This window comes from Sceloporus undulatus, chromosome 5 (assembly GCF_019175285.1).
Source record: "Sceloporus undulatus isolate JIND9_A2432 ecotype Alabama chromosome 5, SceUnd_v1.1, whole genome shotgun sequence".
Taxonomy (NCBI): Eukaryota; Metazoa; Chordata; class Lepidosauria; order Squamata; family Phrynosomatidae; genus Sceloporus; species Sceloporus undulatus.
In genome coordinates this window covers 143,659,468-143,677,730 of record NC_056526.1, presented here as the reverse complement: position 1 = coordinate 143,677,730, position 18,263 = coordinate 143,659,468, and the positions used below count along the sequence as shown (strand labels likewise).

Genomic DNA, 18,263 nt, shown 5'->3' with positions numbered 1-18,263 from the left:
AATAATAATAATAATAATAATAATAATAATAATAATAATAATAATAATAATCCACTGTGCACCAGGGCTCTCTATTATTAATTTATTATTGATTTAATATTACTTTATTATAAAACCATACTGTGTTTAACAAATCTATTTCTGTTGTTTCAACCCTGCTCTCGCTGGCTGTCAAGCTTGAATTGGAATCAGGCAGTACATACCAAACTAAAGAACCCATACGACACAGCCACAGGTTCACATATAAAGGGGTCACCCTGAGGCCCAGGAATGTAATCCAGAAAGTGAAGACTTGGGGAAACCAAGACAGGTTGAGCAGCATAAGTCCTAGGGATTAGAGTTGTGTTGGCCAGGCTGGGCAAAGGGGTCTGCTATATTATATTTGAAATAGTGATTCTATGCATCTGATTAACTGGGTGTAGAGCTCAAATGCTTATGCTGTAAGAAATGTTAGTCTTTAAGGTTCCACAGGACTCTGATAGTTTCAAAGACAGCAACCAAATATCTTTGCCGCTATAATAGTTTGCGTGCCCTAATCTTTTTTTGCACCATATGACTTAGCCAAATTAAATCTGTGCAGCATTCTACTTGAAAACTATTCCTTTGGAAACTCTTCTACTAAAATATATCACACTTATGTAACTGAGCTACCACAACTTTCCTGGCAGGCATCCTTAGCGTGAGGTTACTTTTAGAACTACTGGCAAGTTTTGACCTTGGCACTAGCAATCCTTTTGCTGTTACCATTACGACTGGGATCAGCTTCTTAGTCCCACTACTTGCTCCCCAGTTAATATTATTAATTTAGCTACTTCCTGGGAAACCCAAGCAACTTTGGATCAGAATTCCATGAATTTCAGGTAGTTTTGATTTCTAGGCTAGCCTCACCACAAGGACTTTGTGTACTTGCTCCTGGAACTCCATCTGCCTGCCCACTTCCTTGCCCTTAACACCTATACTGTATTCAACAGGCTGTCTTGAGTTCAGAGCTTGTTCTTGAAAAATTATTCTAGGGAGATTGTGTTGCTATGCATTTAGACTTTCATGTTGGGGCTTGATCTAGTTCTTTCTTCTGAGGGAGAGTCCCAACGACATGTGCATCAGGGGCTGAGCAACTGTACAGAGGGCAGGGGCAATAGGATGCTCAAAACCAAAACTGGAAGCAATCTGACATCACTTCTGGTTCCACTTGTAGCTTTGTAAGAGTGATATGAGCATTGTTGCACCACTTGAAGCTGGAAGCTGCCCACCCACCAAATAAAAAACAAAAAAAGGGTTTGGGCTCCCATGTGGCCAAACAGCCCTGTTTTCTGCACCATTATGTAGCAACAAAATCTCAAAGTACGTCACCCAGATAGCAATAATGAACTTTGTAACATCTTTCCAGGCAGATTATAAATGAATTTGAGTGAACAGAATAGCATCTGCTTGCTCAATGCATTACAGCAATTGTTTGTAAGTAAAAATATGTTAGTTGTAACCAAAGAATCATGAATGTAATCACAACAGCTCCGAGTACTATTCCACAAAAGTTTCTGCAACATGTGGCACAAGAATAATAGCTTCTTTGGCAGACTATATGCTTCCAAAAGCAGCTGTACAAGCAGAAAAATAGCATAATTCGGTTATTTTCTCATACTGTTTTGGCGCATCCCCCTCACAAATCTTAAAAATTCCAAAGTTGCTGAATATGTTTTGGTTTATAGAGTTCAGGAACCTTTGAAGTTCAATCTAAAACTTAAAGAGACAATTCCCCATCCTACTGACATTGGAGCCACCAGACAACAATAATGTTACATTTGTTTTCAGTTTTAAAAGTTGCTAAATGATCATTCTTTTTTAAAAATCAGAAAAGGTTTCAAGAGATCGTTTCACTAAAATTTAAGAACAGGATTCTAATACTGGATGGGCAAAAGTAAAACCATGACTCTGAAATGTAATGATAAACACACAACACACGAATTAATTTCTCTATTTTAGTAGTTAAGTGGAAATGAGATTTATATTTTATTGAATTACAGTTTAACAAAGCTGCACATTGTATTAAGGACATAAATCGTTACTACAATGGCTTCCCACCTTCTCCCCAATACTTTTGCTATTCTTTGCTCTAGGATAAAGTACCAAATAAAGGTGTGTGCCTTTTTTTCTTTAATTACTTTCAGCATTTGAAATATTTACATCTCCATCAAAGGAAGGAGAGAAGGAGAAAAGACAAGAAAAGAGCAAATCATCTGCCCACATAGAATGACATGCACACATTTGGTGAGTATAATCACCAGCACATTACCATTTCATTAAACAAACTCTGACTTTTTCAGACGTGTAACAGCTGCAGCTGATTTCCTGGGATCAGAGAGAGGATAAAATCCTAAAGGAAAGCCATATATAATGTAAAAAACGGCAAACTCAACAAAGCAATGACTTTAGCAGAGTTCAGGCTTTGTAGTCAGAGTCAGGATTATGGCACAACTATGCAGGTGGATTCTCATTAAAATCGTTTCCTCTTGATGATTTCTGGTTTCCAGCTGACAGGGTGAGTTTCTTCAGTCTAGAAATATTTTTAAAAAACACAAAGATTGGAATTTTGACTTTATAAAGCTGTAATCACATGAAATAATTTGACTGTGAAATCCCTCTAAATCATGGTTTAGCTTTAGTCCAGTGTAAGTATATAAGGATATTAGTCTTATATGTTCATTTTTAAACTGTGCCCATGCATGAGAATTTTTCCAGAAAATGTTTGTGTTAAATGGGCCTTTAAGCTGGAGGATTTCCCCTGGCTTAACCAGAACACATTAATTAATTTTAATCAGTTTAGAATGAAGTTTGAAGAATCACCTTCAATTACTAGGTGACAGACTTCCCTAACCACAACCAATTTTAGCAGTTATACAGATTGAGCAGTATGGGAGGAGCAGTATGAGGGACAGAGTTATGGTGAGAGGAGTAATACAAGGGACAAAGTTAAAGGGCTACTTGCAGTCCTCACCTCTGATGTGAGACAGCTCTCCCCAAGAGGCACATAGAGGGCAAATCCCTCCCCTTGCAGTTCTAGGGGTGTGCCACAGGTAGCGTGTTAGCTACGGGTTTCAGAGCAATGGTTCTACCAATGGAGGTAAGAACAAGATGGGCAACTAACAAAGCTGTATAACATGGTCTGAAGATATAAGTGTATCAAACCAAGGGTATTCCAACCTCTGCAAAGTCAGGTACTTTCACTACTAAGAAACAAAGCAATTAAAGCAAACAATTTCCTTTAACCAGAGATGCATGCTAAATAATCCAAGGGCATCTTTCTCCTTTGTAAGTAAAACAGATTTTGTCCAGGTTTATGGTCTCACTGCCCCATTGGTACCACCAATGCAACATTCCTCTGGTCTATAGCAAGTGAAACTAGAACTGCAATCCTATAGACATTAACTTGGCAGTAATACCACTAAGTTAAGATGGACTCTCTTATGAGTAGATATGCCTAAAACTGTGCTTTAACTACCATAGATAATCAGCCTGACTAACAAAGAATGTGCCTTTCACAATATGTACAGCAATAACTCACCTTTTCTAGAGATCCTTTTCTAGCCTTGAGACACAAATGTTAAGACTTTTCTAATGCACAGATCTATTCTCAATAAGTGCATAATGTCTGTGTTTTAATTATACTACATGTGACTATTTAAATGATAGAAATGTTTTGTACAATTGGTAAGCATTTTGCTTCAATGCAATTGTTGGAAAGTTATAGCAAACTAATTTAATGGAAAACAAGAATCCAAAATGTACAAACTGTCCCCCCCCCAAAAAAAATGTCCCATTTCTTATTAAATATATTTGCAGTAATATATATGCCTGCTTTGTCTGGTTAGTTAATAAGGAACTGCTAGAATAGTAACTACCTTTTAGATAAAATGTTTGTGTGATTTTTGTCCCTAAGTGTTTCTTAAAATCATATAAGTATAGATTGTTAACAAATAAACTTCCATACCGCAGTATCATCTTCTCTGTAGACTTTTATAGTTTTATCCGCTTCAGCAGTAAGAAGTCTGCTTTCAGACTGATCAAATACACAGGCAAATATTCCAGATTCACTGTCCAATGAACCAGGCTGTACAGCTGCATGGACCCTCTGGAAGTTGTAACCAGTTCTCCAATCCCAAAGATGCATTGTACCATTGTCAGCTTAAAAATAAAGATTGTCCCATTAATTCTAAGTTACAGCTCAACAGTGTACAGGTACAATACCAAACTCAGTATGTCAAAGACCAGAACATACACACCAGTCAATTCTCATTTAGTATTACATCCAACACAGTAGAAATTCATTCCCTGCAACTCAAGAGACTCTCAATAATTCCCTTTCCATAGGACTAACAGTGTAATTTTCTAAATGCCTACACAGAAGTAAACCCAACTGAGTTCAACACGACTTACTTCCAGATATGTTTATGTAGGACTGCAGCATGATTAAATTTTCAATTAAATCTATGTAAAGATACAAGTGATTTTTCAGAGAGCATCATTTCACAAGAAGCATTCTCTTTTATATAGGAAAAAGGATAAATATTTTCAAAAATTGTGCTTTTTACATAAGCAAATAGATCAGCTTTCCCAGCCTGTGCCCTCCTGATATGCTTGACTATGTGCTAGTTGGGGATAGTGGGAACTGTAATCCAACACAGTTGTATGTGCTTGGTTGGAGAAGGTCATTTTAGATTACTTTTGTAGCACCTGCTGAGATAATTGTGGCGACCAAGTAATGACATTTATTTTCACATATGTTTACTTTGTTCTTAAGCATTAACTTGTTTCAGTCTATGTTTTCATATGTTTTGCTGACTTACTACATGGTTTATTAAATTTCTGCCCTGAGAACATGAGACAGCATCAAGATTTTAAATAAACAAAATTAGTTTTAAAAAATCCTAAATAATTAGAGCTCTTGTTTGTTCTTGTTAATTGATTTAAGAAAGCCTTTAATCAATTAAATATTGCAGAACTAAAAACATAATCTTGATGAATAACAGCTGGGAAAATGAATTATTATACCAGAAACGTTTTCTAGAATTGAGTATTTATTACTGTTTTTAGAGCGCAAGTATAAAATTGGTTTATTTTGACAGAGAGTTCCATAACTGCTCTCACCAATGAAAAAGCACACCTTATCCCCAACAAGCTTCAAACAATAGAACAAGGCTTCTCCTGATTACCTTGTGCACCGGAAGACTCACAAGGAAGAAGTTGCTCCTTGAAGTTAGGTGAACCAGAATCTTTTAGGATTACTAAATCATGTACTTTTTGTAGTGTCTGGAAACAAATCTAGCCCCACACAGTTCTTTCAATCCCAGTATTTTTTGTTTGTGAGTTACACTCTCTTATGAACAGGGCAACAAGTTCTAGTCACTATTTCCAAATAGTATATAAGAGACAGAGAAAAGGTACAGGTAGAGAATGGGAGACTCTCTTATTCAAAACTCCTGGTAAAATTATCATTTACCTCCAGAAACCAGAACTCCATCCGAATTCACAGCAAGTGTATTGATAATAGCATTGTGACCAGAAAGATTTTGGATGAAATTTCCATCTGGGAACTTCCACTGCTTAATGTTATCTGGGGATCCAGATGCGAATGTGTACCTGTAACAAAATGTGTGTTTGTCAATAAATATTGCAAGACAAGTAAACTGCTGCAATAATCTGTAATGTTGAAAATATTTTCTCTAAAAGTGTACTTGCTTTAACATTGCCTATCTGAAGCTGGAAGTGGGGTTAAACTTAACGGTTTTGCAACATTTTCCCCCTCCCTCTCCATTCCTTTTTGTGCTGCCAGAGACAAATACTGCTACTTCTCTGAATTTAGATTTAAATTTTAATAACAAAAATCATTTTTCAAGGAATACAATGGCTCCCAATTTTGTTTTTCATGTGTCACTGTATGCAATCCAGCAAGCAGTAGCCCCTTGACTTTCACAAGTAGCTGGCGGGGGGGGGGAGCACATGGACCATTGTAATTAAAAAGGGGGACAGAAAAACTGTAGAATGCTAACAGATATCTCATGAAGCCCTTTGATCCTGCAGATGGTTTCTTTAAATTTAAATTAATGAATTTAATTTGACTAAATTAAATCTAAACTTGACTAAAATTTTATAGTTATGTTGGTTTCGATTTGTGAAGGACAATTATAAGCTCTGTTAAAGCAAGAGCATCTACAGAACTGCACGGTGAATTCAATTGGACTGGGTCATTTTGTTCAATGGAAATTGCCTAGCTGGCATATCTTCATTAGGTGTACAGCATGGGTGGAAATTCTGTGTTTCTTTTGGATTGCAACTCCCAGCATTCATCACCCCAACTATGCTAGCAAGGGCTGCTGGGACCTGCACTTCAACAACTTCTGCAGGGGTATAATCCCCACTCCTGGACTATAGAACATGTGACAAACTACAGTAGGTTTCATCTGATCAGCAGAGTGCTTGAAGGCATTTGCTTGAACATGCAAGATGTTAACTTCATTTAGTTATACAATGTCTGGATTCAGCACACTGTTTCAAAATGTCACCAACAGCATGTAAAAATGAAGACCCCCAAGCCAGTTTATGGTAATACTAGGTTTATGATCTGCTTTCAGATTCCTCTCTCAATGCTGGTCAGCTGCACATAGCCATTACCACAATCCTATGCTCTTTTAACCTTACAATATTTTTATAAGGTTTGCACCAATATAAAGAAAGCTTATAGTCCTATAGAAATGTAGGATTATACTACAGTACTATACAAATACAGAGTTTATCATTGTACTAGAATGGAGAACTCAAGTTCAAATCCCTATTTAGCTAAGAAGAATACAGAGTGATCTCAGTTCTCTATTTTTCAGCTGAGCATGCTTAACCTGGAGTACTGTTGTAAAAATAAAGTGAGAGCACAACAGAGTTATGTACACCATCTTCAGTAGTGTTTTGCTGAGAAGTAACATACTGTATATACTTGTATATAAGGAATTTTAGTCAAAAAATTGACCCCCAAAATCTGGGTCAAGGTATCCACCAGTCAATTGGCCTAATGTACCTAAGGGCTCATTCAACCAACTGTGGACACAAGGTGGAGGCAGCTGAGGAACCCCCACCTTAGTCTCTTCTTGAATCTAGCATGACCTGGTGAGTACCTGCTCTCCTCCTTGCAGAGCATCTCATTTTTGGGGTGTGAGAAGGATAAAAAGGTGTTGTGTTAAATCCAGTTCGCCCACCAAAATAAAACAGAAAACTCTCACAGCTTGGGGTGCTGAGGGGAAAGATATTCCGCCCCCCATCGCTTCCACTGCTGCATTCATCCTGAAGAGGGAACCATAGGCAATGCAGAGCAGTGCCAAGGCAGCAGGCAAAAAAAAAAAAAAATACACAAAAAAAAATACACAAAAAAAACAAAACATGCAGGAGGAAGAAGAAGGCAGACTGGAATTGGGACAGGACCCATTCCTGCAAAGCACAAATGTTCAGTGGTAGCAAACTCTAGCTACCAGTTCTTCATGTTCCCCAAACTCCAGGGAGCATCCTAGTCACCTGGCTGTGGTGTTTCTGATTTTTCCCTCACAACACAGAAGTAGGCAGGAGAGCAGAAAGAGTTGCAGACATTGACACAAATCAAATCTGCTTTCTCCTCTAAATAAGGAATGAACTAACCAGTATTGAATGTGCTCATTATTGTCGGACTCACATGTATTAAATAGTGAGATACAGCTACTGTATTAGAACATCACTGGGGAAAAAACCTCAGAAAAATTCTTACTGTCTTGGATGCAGAACAACTGCTCTTACTGATTTCTTATGATTTGTTAAAGTGACACGGGTTTTTCCTGCCACCATGTCCCAGAGTCGTATAGTGGTATCGTGACTTCCTGTAATTGAAAGAAGACATTTTTGGAAAGGTATGCAGATAGAGTAAGTATTCAGGATAAATATTCTAAAAACTGTTACAGAATTACAGACCTATAGAAGTGGAAGGAACTCCAAGGGTCATCTTACTTAACCCCTCTGCCAATCAAGGAAATCCACAGCCAAAGCATCCACAGCATCTGCTGTGAACACACCTGTTTCACTTCCAAGACTATCTGAACACCACTTTTCAGCATCCTTGCAAAAATGGTACTGTATAGGTACAGATAAAGGTTTCCCCTTTGGCAAGACTGTTTACTTGTGTCTGACTGTAAAGGGCAGTGCTAATCTCCGTTACTAAGCTGAGGGAGCCATCATTGTCAGATGACTCCGTTGTCATGTGGCCGGCATGACTAAATGCTGAGGCATAAGAAATGCTGTCAATTTCCCACCAAATTGGTACCTATTTATCTACTTGTATTTTTACATGCTTTCAAACTGCTAAGTTGGCAGAAGCTGGGACTAGTGATGGGAACTCACTCTGGCAAGCGATGCTTGGGTCTCGAACTGCCGATTTGCCGACCTTGTAATCATCAGAGTCAGCATCTTAATCACTAAGCCACCATGTTCTGTCTGTCTTACAGATACTGTCTCTCATTTAATTGTATTGGATATGTCAACGGCTTCCAGTTGCTCTCAAGACATTCCATAAAGATTCAGGGCTTTGAACAAGTTGTCCTACTTTTGCCTTAGTTTATGCTCATGGCCATTCAGTTAGATACAGCATTATTTTTTACAAATGTTTCAGCTTTTTGATCAACACCACAAATGCTCAGTCAGGTAGAAGGCAAAAAGCTGAATCGTCATATTTTAGCATCACAGTGGGAACTACACACATGGTGGTTATAGCAGTAAACAGCTGAATAAGGTATCTTCCTAGCATTCTATTGCAACAAATGGTATTCATCATACCTGTGATAATTTGTGGTTCTGCTGCTTGGCACTTCACTGTTGCCACAGCATTTGTATGTCCTGTCAGTGTATGCACACTAGCTTTTGTCCTCACATCCCAAATCTAACAAGGTCACAAAAACAGTTGATCAATTATAAGTACAAAACCATCCACAATCAAAGTTTGGTTTATAATCTTCAAGAAACAAAACAATTTGGCATGCATTTACTCCCTTTATAATCTTTTCCCACAAAATTATGTACTTTTGGTACAGAGATAAATTTATCAACTCAGGATGCTCCTGACCCAAAATTTCAAGTCCACTTTAACATTAAAACATTCCAATATGTATCACCAATCTTGTATTGGCAACACCAGCTTTCAATTTACCTCCAAGCTCAATTCAAGATGCTGATTTTCACACAGAAAGATCTAAACATTTTGAGGCCAAGATATATGAAAGACAGTATCCTCCTTTACGAGCCTGCCAAGTATTTGAGATCCTCAACCAAAGTGCTGGATATCCACCATCACTACTCTACAAGGATATGCTTGTGAGTTCTCAGCAGGCTATCATTCTATTTTGTATGGCCTTTTGTCCTTAAATCCTTTGTTGGCTTTGGGAGCTGTTTAAATTGTGTATGTTCATGTTTCAAACTTGGTTTTAACATACCGTACTTATTTGATTTGTTTTAAAATAATTTTCCCACTTGTGTATTAACTCATCTCTGTGAACCCTTAATATCTTTGTATTTCCATATTTTCATTTAAATAATTTGCAGTGCACCCTAATGTCCTTAAAGATGATGGACACAATAAGTCAAATGTAAACATTTCAGAAAACTACTAGCAAGTAGGAACACATACACATTAGTATTGTTTAACACATGGAAAACATGTTCCTACACATAGTTTACATTTGTGTAGAAAAATAATGAATCTAACACATACTTTGTCTCATGTTAAAGAAAGAGTGCACTGGCATTCAACTACATATTACTGAGAAGTTACTATGTACATATTTGCTCACAGCAAATATTCACATATGTCCAGTTTCATTTACATAGAGACACTCTCAATTTAAGGGCCACCCCAATCCCTAAATACCCAATCCAAGAAGGGATTAAGAGGGAAACAAGGGCAGAGTGGGTGATAGGAGCACAAGGGTTGGAACTGTGAGGCTAGTCTGGAATGGGGGTCCGTCGCATATATTTTTCCCCAAAGTTTAAAAAAAATGCATTTCATTTGACCAGGCAACAGATTTATACTAAGTGGCTTTGTAAAATTTGTAACTTTGGAAATTGGTAGTCTAAAAGCTTGTGACAGAATGCCTAACTATACATAAAGCTGTATATAGACACACAATTTAAATGCATCTTAAAATATTCCTGTTTTACTTACACGTGCTGTTGAATCTCTGCTACATGTTACAAGTACATCTATTGTTGGGTGCAAATCCAAGCCATACACAGCACTTAAATGACCATGGTAATGCCTAATAACCTGGACATAAAAGTATTTCAGTTAAAACTGGATGTTTTATGAGCAGACAATCTTTACATTACTGACATATTTCTGCTGAAGTGCTTTGCTTACCTTATTATACTCAAGATCCCAGCATTTCACCTGTTTATCTTCTCCACAAGAGAAGAGGTATGGGCTCCTTGCACTCACTATTACACCTCGAACTGTACTAATATGTCCTGTCAAAGATAGCTTTAATTTTCCACTTGCAAGGTCCCAGATCTGCAGTGAGAAAAGCAAATGTTTGATGTTTTTGCAAGTGTCAGAAATCAAAATCTGTCAACTTAATTGGCACTAACCGCTCAAAGAAGAATGAACCAGCATACGGAACAGCCAATAGCATCCAACCATGATCGAGACTTTGATGGCCCTTACCTTTATAGTTCTGTCAGCAGAGCCAGTAACAAACCACTGATTTCCTGGTTCTACTGCAATACATCTCACCCAACCCAGGTGTCCACTGATAACCTGAAAATATTACAAAGACAGGTTCTTAGATTAAAGATAAATAGAAAGTTTTGCTGCTTAAACTGTTACTCAAAAGCAACTTATAAACAACTCTAAAACAATAGACCTTTGATTATCCATTTCACTTCAAAACTATACATTAGATGTGATAATACATTGGTATTTATCATCATGACAGGAAAAAAATAATCTGAAATTCTGGTTAAAGGACAGGGTTAGGAAAGTGTGGTCAATGGGTCACATGTAGTCTCCCCGGCCCTCCATTTTCATCCCTTCCAAAACATTCCTCATACAACATTGGGGGGAGGGGGGTTAGAAGGGCATTGTGCCACATTCTGAAACTCCTGCAGGCTATTTTAGGCCAAAATGAGGGAATTAAAACAGAAGTTGAAGTTTACTTCCATGTGAGATTCACACGTTTTCTTATCTCCTCTCAGCAACCTATGCAAAAAAATAAAAAAATAAAAAAAAGACACACAGACCCTGCAAGTGTATTTCTAGTTTCACAACATTACCATTAAGGTGAAACTGTCTTGATGTCACTTAATATTAAAAAAAATGATTAATTACTTACTCTGTACAGCTTCCATGGAGGATGCCATTGTGGTTTTGGCATTGTTGGAGCCTTCTTTGCCATTAATGCAGAATTTTTATTCCCTCCTGCTTCCATCATAGCCTATATGTGGAAAAGAAATGTTAAATTACAAATAATTACTTCCCATCTCAGACTTTCTACTATCCTCATGTTGTCAGTCAATATAAGGAAGTCCTGTCTTTGACAAACTCACTATAAAACTAGAATCTAGTTAAGTCTGCAGCACTGCCATCAGAGGTTCTGGATTAAACATATTTACCATAGTCAAACCTGGAGGCTGTGAACGCTCAGGAATCCCAGCATGCCTGTATATATCACCTACACCAGCAGCTGTTCGACTTGCTTCCATTCTGAAAAGAACAGAAACCACTGAGGGTGAGGCAGAAAAATTACTAAGAGGATTAATGGACCACTTAATTTGAAAATGACTATAGGCCAATTCAGACTTTCAATATAGTGTTTAACTGAGTATGTGAACACACTGGAGTCACCCACCACTACTGTCACTCTCCATGGATGGAAAGCAACACTCTGAAGAGGGGGCTCTCCACATCATCTGGAACCAACAGAGCAGTGGTTCTCTTCTCTTCTTTAAACTGTATCTCTTCATGTGTGCAGAGCATTATAAAGGAATGTGAAGTTAGCAAGCTCTTGCTCCTTGCCCTTTCAGTATAACTGATTTGAAATGCCCAAACGGAGCTTACATTTACTGAAGAAGCCACTTCCATATGGGTAAAAATGGACAGATGTGGAATTACTTTTGCAGATAAACCATAGGGAGAAACATAACATTTGCAAATATCTACAATGACAACAACAATTGTCTAACTGTGGGTAGACCTTACATAAGAGGTGACCCAGCAGAGACATAATTTGAGGCAACTGCCATTTCCTTCCCTAACCATTAGCCAAGGCTTGCTATTTTAAATACCTCTGTCTTCAAATGAAGTGTGAGAACCTTTTCATGAGAAATGTGAGGGGGGAAATGTCTTGAAAGATAAGCATGTATAAGGCACATTTTAAATTTCACAGAATACTGCTTAAAGCAATCTTGTCAAGTCAGTGAATATTAATGTTCCCATATGGTAAATAAGGGGTTTTGATTAAGTAAACCTGGATATTGTAATACAATCATAAGCATACATACTAGTGAGTAAGTCCAGCTGAATTCAGTGGAACTTACTTCCTAGTAGACATAGTTAGAATTGCACTGTTCATGGTTCACATGAAATTTGAAGTAGGATTACCTGAGGATTCGAATCCTTAGACACTATGCAGCCCAGCTCTCAACAGAAGATCCTGTGAGGTCTTTTAACCCCTTCCTTAATTAGGAAAAGATCCTGGTGTTTATGCTTACTGATCCAAACACTAATATAAATTCCTTTCTCTCACTTTCTTCCCTCCCCTGAGAGAAGACTGGTATTACCACAGCTAACAGTATGGATATACAAGGGGAAGGTACCCAACAGTCTATCCATCAAGCAACATTTGGGGCTCAAATGAATGGATAAGACGATCAGAATTCAGATACATCAATGAAAATAAACAAGAGTCAGTTTAAGACTAAACTCAACACTGTGCTTTCACAAACACAGATTTGCGTTTTCCCAAGTAACCTGAATAAAATTACTCTGGACCTTTAAGAGAAACTTTATTAAATTATAATTTAATAATAAATGTATAATTATACATTATACTTACTTGGATTGAGAAGGAGGCAGTGCCACAGCCAATGACTGAGCTGCTGATTCGCTAGGCATCCTCTGGATTTTAGTGTCTGCAGTCAAAGCCACTCCTTGTAAAAAAGAAAACAACCTAGTTAAGATAATGTTAACAACTAAATTATTATTATTGTTCAGTTCTTGCTAGCAGAGTAATGAAATCATTACTGGTCATATCTATCTAAAACTGTGGTCTAACGTTTTACATAAGAAACTGGCTTTTAAGATTCCATAAATCTAGGTCCATAACTTTGGAAGAGTCTGACACAATTCCTTATTGTACAGACCAATTAGCAGCTAGAAACAGTAAGGGGATGTTATGAACATGTAAAACTGAACTACAGACATTAAAGTAACATAGCACATGAAATAAACATAGTTTGTATAGAAAGAGCTGAAGAGATCACCTGTAATCTATAAGACTAGTAAATACAAACTGTTATAAAAAATGTTTTACAGTAAAAAAAGGTAAGTGTAGAAAGCTGTTTAGACTCTCACATAACTGTGAAGATTGAAAAACTAAGAATGAAAGGAATGTGTCTTGATTAGTTGTCACAATTTTCAAGTGACAGCACAGCAATTTCCAAATCACTTTCCTATCTTAGAATAAGTTGGCCTCTTCTATTTCAAATATACTGATGGTTATGCATGTTCAACATTTCAAAATGCCCCTGCAGCACCTGCAGTATACAGGACCTAAGTAGACAAAGAAAATTCTAAGAGAACTCAATAACTCTTAGTACTTTGTATAACATGAACTAAAACTGCTGTCCAAAGCAAACACCTAGTATTGCACATGATTATATATACTTCCTTGAAGATTTTATAGTAGAAAATAACACATTTTTATCAAAACCTACAATAATTTTACCCAAAAGCATACTTACCAGGTCCAGGGGGATATGGATGTGTTCCTGTTATCAAATATTCATTATCTTCTCCTAGAAAGTAACATGTTTGTCGATTATCATTTTAGAATATTATAATAAGATGTTGCCTTAGACTCCTAAACAAAATTTTCACTAAATTGACACCTAAAACTGTTTAGTCATTTTTGCCTTGTAAGAGTGTGTGTGTGTGTGTACATAGATGATATGCATATGTCTACTGGAGGAATGCACATTTTAAATTAGTTTATGATATGTGATGTTGTTAAATTTGAAATAATCCAAAGAACAAGAGCATAATGCTGTACTACTAGTGTATAGATTCAGAGTGTGCAGACTTTCATGTTTATCAAAATCTTCATCAGTGACAGTTTGAGAATTAATGGTTTAAGCCTGACTTACACTAGGTTACACTTTTTTGAATGCAAAATGAATATTATGTGATGTATCACCAATGTTTTTTACTACTTCAGGACTTATTTGCAGTAAATGGAAGCCAAATTAGAAATGATTACTTATTATGTACCATTTTATGGCTCTCTGTTATTTAAATACCTGTGAATTTTCCATAAACTCTATAATACTGGAAGAAGTACAACATTTCTTAATACAATGACACTTTCACTCATTTGGAATCTACTGGTAGAGTTAAAACCCACAGAAGTAGACATATTCTAGAGTTGTGAAAGATGGTCAAGTAATTAGAGGAAGAAACAACCATTTACAGAGTTTTGCAAGAACCTGTGCAACCTAACAACAAATAAGCATATTCATCCACTGGTCACTCCATAGCAATCCAGAAAACAAAACAAAACAAAAACCAAGTCCCATTTTTAATCTATAGGAACTGGATCTGAATATCTGCTTCATTTATCCATATCATGAAAAAAAGCATCAGGGAATATATATTTTTCACCCTGACAGTGAGTATTAAGACGGTGACTGAAGGGTATAATTTATTTATTTATTTATTTATTTATTTATTTATTTATTTATTTCCTGGAAATAAATACAAAAGGATACCTCTTTCCTTTTTAATGATCTTTCATTTGCCCCCAAATTTCAAAACATTGAAAAAACAAGTTAAAGACAAACATTTCCAGGTGCTATATCTGATACACATGCTATTCTAATCTCACATTTGAATGAATGAAAAGGTTTTTATCTGAAAGAAAAGGCATGCTCTCACTGAGTGTAACTAACCTGTCCTTCCCCTCAGCTCTGCATCTACAAGCTAATCAGAAGGGCAACAAAGCTCTCTCTGTCTGTAAATAGGCTCAGATATATAACAGTATTATCTTATGCATATCTATTGTGAGGTAAGATCTGCTGAGTTCAATGGGACTTAAATGAATGTAGAATTGCCATCTATGTATATTTAATTACAACTGTAACCATACCTGGAATTTGAAGATACTGCTTATGTCCATAGGAATCAATTGCGCTTTGAGACCCCTTGTCTCGAGCATTTTCTTTCAATACAGGCATGTGCAGCACTGAACTATACTCTGTACGAAGTTTAACTGCCATCTTTACTTTGTGGCTGCATGAGAAAACACTTTGTTACATCTTTCATTTTCATATATTGTTTGATTATAACAATGCCACATTTAGGAATAAATTCAATCAGAATTCATTCAGAAGTTCAGTTTAAAATCTGGTGCTTGTACAGAATTACATTTATAGGATACAGGTTGCTCTAAACTGAGTTACCTGTATTTCAGGTAATGTATTCTATTTCAGAGTTTTCTGGATTGGAGTTGCAAGTACCTCCCCTATGAACTAATCATTGTGATTATTAAGCATAAACTCAGTGGAAATTAATTTAACTGTATGCACTGAGGAAAATCATTTTACCACAAACATATGAGGGTGCAACACTGGATCGGTCAGTGAAGTAAAACACAATTTTAATTTCTTGATACACTGCTTATTCTATCTTTGTGAGACAGAGGCCTGTTACAGACTGCCAAAATAAAGCTGCTTTGGGTCTCTTTGGAGGCATGCTATTTAAATGATGCATGCATCCTAAGAATCCAGAACCTGCACCAAAGCTGCACTCCAGTGCTTAGGAATGGAGTGTGGCTTTGGCGCGACCTCTGGACTCTTAGGACCCATGCATCATTTAAATAGCATACCTCCAAAGAGACCCAAAGCAGCTTTATTTTGGCAGTCTGTAACAGGCCAGAGTGTACATTTGCCCCTGGGTGCCACTTACAATACCACCATTCCCTTCTCTTTTTGTGTCATGTCTTTTTAGATTGTAAGCCTCAGGACAGGAAACCATCTAATTCAAAACAATAATTGTAAGCTGCTCTGATAGCCTTTAGGGCGGAAGAGCAGGGTATAAATAACATAAATAAATAAATAAATAAATAAATAAATACTCACAGGTCAATGCCGTAGATGCATATACATGCATATGTGAACACACACTATCCTCTCTCCTTGCTGGGAATAAGATGAGTGAAGGTGGGAAATTAATGGGAACATTTTTGGCAAGGAGACTCAAGGCACCCATGAGGATCTACATTTCAAGTTTCAGAGGTACACAAGCAGGCTTTTGGCAGTAGATACTGTGCACCTTTGGTGTAGGCACACATCATCTAGTCTTGATAGGAAAAAGCTGCTGCCACACTTAAGTGGATTACAAGCACAGTTGACTCTCTTGTAGCCACAAATTCTCCATCTACGGATTTAACCAACCACAGTTCAAAAATATTCACACACTCATGCACACACACAAATCCCAAAAGCAAGCCTTGATTTTGCCATTTTATATAAAGGATGCCATTTTACTATGCCACTGTATTTAAAAGGACTTCAGCATCCACGGATTTTGGTATCTATGGTGGTGCGTGTGTGCATGCGTGTGTCTGGGAACTAAACCCCAGTAGATACCAAGGACTCACTGCAGTGAACTTAAATATTACGATTACAGGCCAGTTTCTACCTTCAGAAACATTAGTACATTACTATTTATCTTACCTTTTATCATCCAATGATACAGGTTTTGCATGGTCAGCCACAAACATATCATGTGTCCTCTTCAAAGATCGGAATACAAGGGTATGCACAGAGTGCTTCTGCACTTCCTAAAAAAGTTACAAAGTCAATAATTAAATTTTGGAATTTCATTAAAGATGGGGTTCAACCTGGCCTAGCTTACCAGATAACCATAATTCATTGTCACTATTGACCCCATACTTCCTGAAGCCCCAGCACATTCCAAGGAACTCAAGCAGAAAGGTTTCATGTCCGCCTCTCACTCTTTATTTGTTCCAAATCTCATCACAAGAGACAATACTCCCCCTTCTTCCTAGTAACAAAGGGTTGATGGTGGACAGTCCTCATCTTTTGCTTTGTCTGGGAGCAGGAAAAAGTACAGCCAGATCCTCATTGCTCTAAAGCTCTACACAAGGTGAGAGAACACTCCTTCTTCCCAGATTTACAAAGGCATGATTAAGAAGGATGCAATCATATAAAATGGGTTTTAGCCTACAGATCAAATGGAGTGGTTTTTTTTAAAAAAAAAAGGTGTTGTTCTGGCTATCTTCTTTGCACTGCATAATAACAGCAACATTCAGAAGTAGGGAATTCACTTTTTATTGGTGAAGAGATGCTCCCTATTGCCCACTTTACACCATTTCAATTTCCCAGTAGTGGAAGGTGAATGCAGTGAAGCGACAATCAAAGAAAGCAAAATACATTTACACTTTTTCTAACTTATTTTTAAAGTACAGTACTGTATCCCAATGTATTAATGTATTTAATTGTGAGATGCTCTGTAGAAGAACAAAACATATATCTAATGAATGGTTTTTAGCCATTTTCTCCCCAAAGTTGTTTTCATGGCTGTTCTTGACACGTTACATATCATTACTGATTTTATTTACTGTTACATGAGCCACTTTGGAAAAGCTGATTTTAAACCAACATTAACCTTAACTAAAGTACATTCTGTGGAAAAAAACAGGTTTTACAAAACTAGTGATTAACAAGCCCCATTCATTTCAATAGGAATACTCTAGCAAAACTAACACTAACTTTAGACTGCTGTTTGAAAAGATTTGAATAAATAAAATTACAATAACTGTTAACATTCTGGACTGAAAATAAAGCACTAGTTTAAAAATGATAATTTGCTGTAATATTTTTGAATGGAAACAATTCTTAGAAAAATGCAGCAATTTTACACTGACAACTTTGGAATACTTTAGTTAGCTTCAATAAATAAATAAATAAATTAC

At 36.9% G+C, this 18,263-nt stretch overlaps 1 protein-coding gene across 1 annotated transcript; it reads right to left on the bottom strand.

Moving 5' to 3' along the window:
- Positions 1-1,966: 1,966 nt before the first annotated feature.
- On the bottom strand, positions 1,967-17,150 carry PLRG1 (pleiotropic regulator 1). Its single transcript, XM_042469473.1, has 14 exons — positions 17,002-17,150; positions 15,414-15,556; positions 14,014-14,067; positions 13,107-13,200; positions 11,665-11,755; positions 11,385-11,486; positions 10,718-10,810; positions 10,415-10,564; positions 10,220-10,321; positions 8,839-8,941; positions 7,781-7,889; positions 5,495-5,634; positions 3,986-4,179; positions 1,967-2,551 (listed from the first exon to the last, which is right to left on the bottom strand). Exons 1-14 carry the CDS (start codon positions 17,046-17,048, stop codon positions 2,492-2,494), a joined length of 1,482 nt encoding a protein of 493 aa, XP_042325407.1. The 5' UTR covers positions 17,049-17,150; the 3' UTR covers positions 1,967-2,491.
- Positions 17,151-18,263: the final 1,113 nt, after the last annotated feature.

Coding starts and splice junctions, on each gene's coding strand:
- PLRG1 (XM_042469473.1), bottom strand. CDS start 17,048: ATGTTTGTGGCTGACCATGCAAAACCTGTATCATTGGATGATAAAAG. Junction 15,557..17,001: donor GTATCATTGGATGATAAAAG/GTAAGATAAATA, acceptor TTTCTCATGCAG/CCACAAAGTAAAGATGGCAG. Junction 10,565..10,717: donor CTGCTGACAGAACTATAAAG/GTAAGGGCCATC, acceptor TTCTCACTGCAG/ATCTGGGACCTTGCAAGTGG.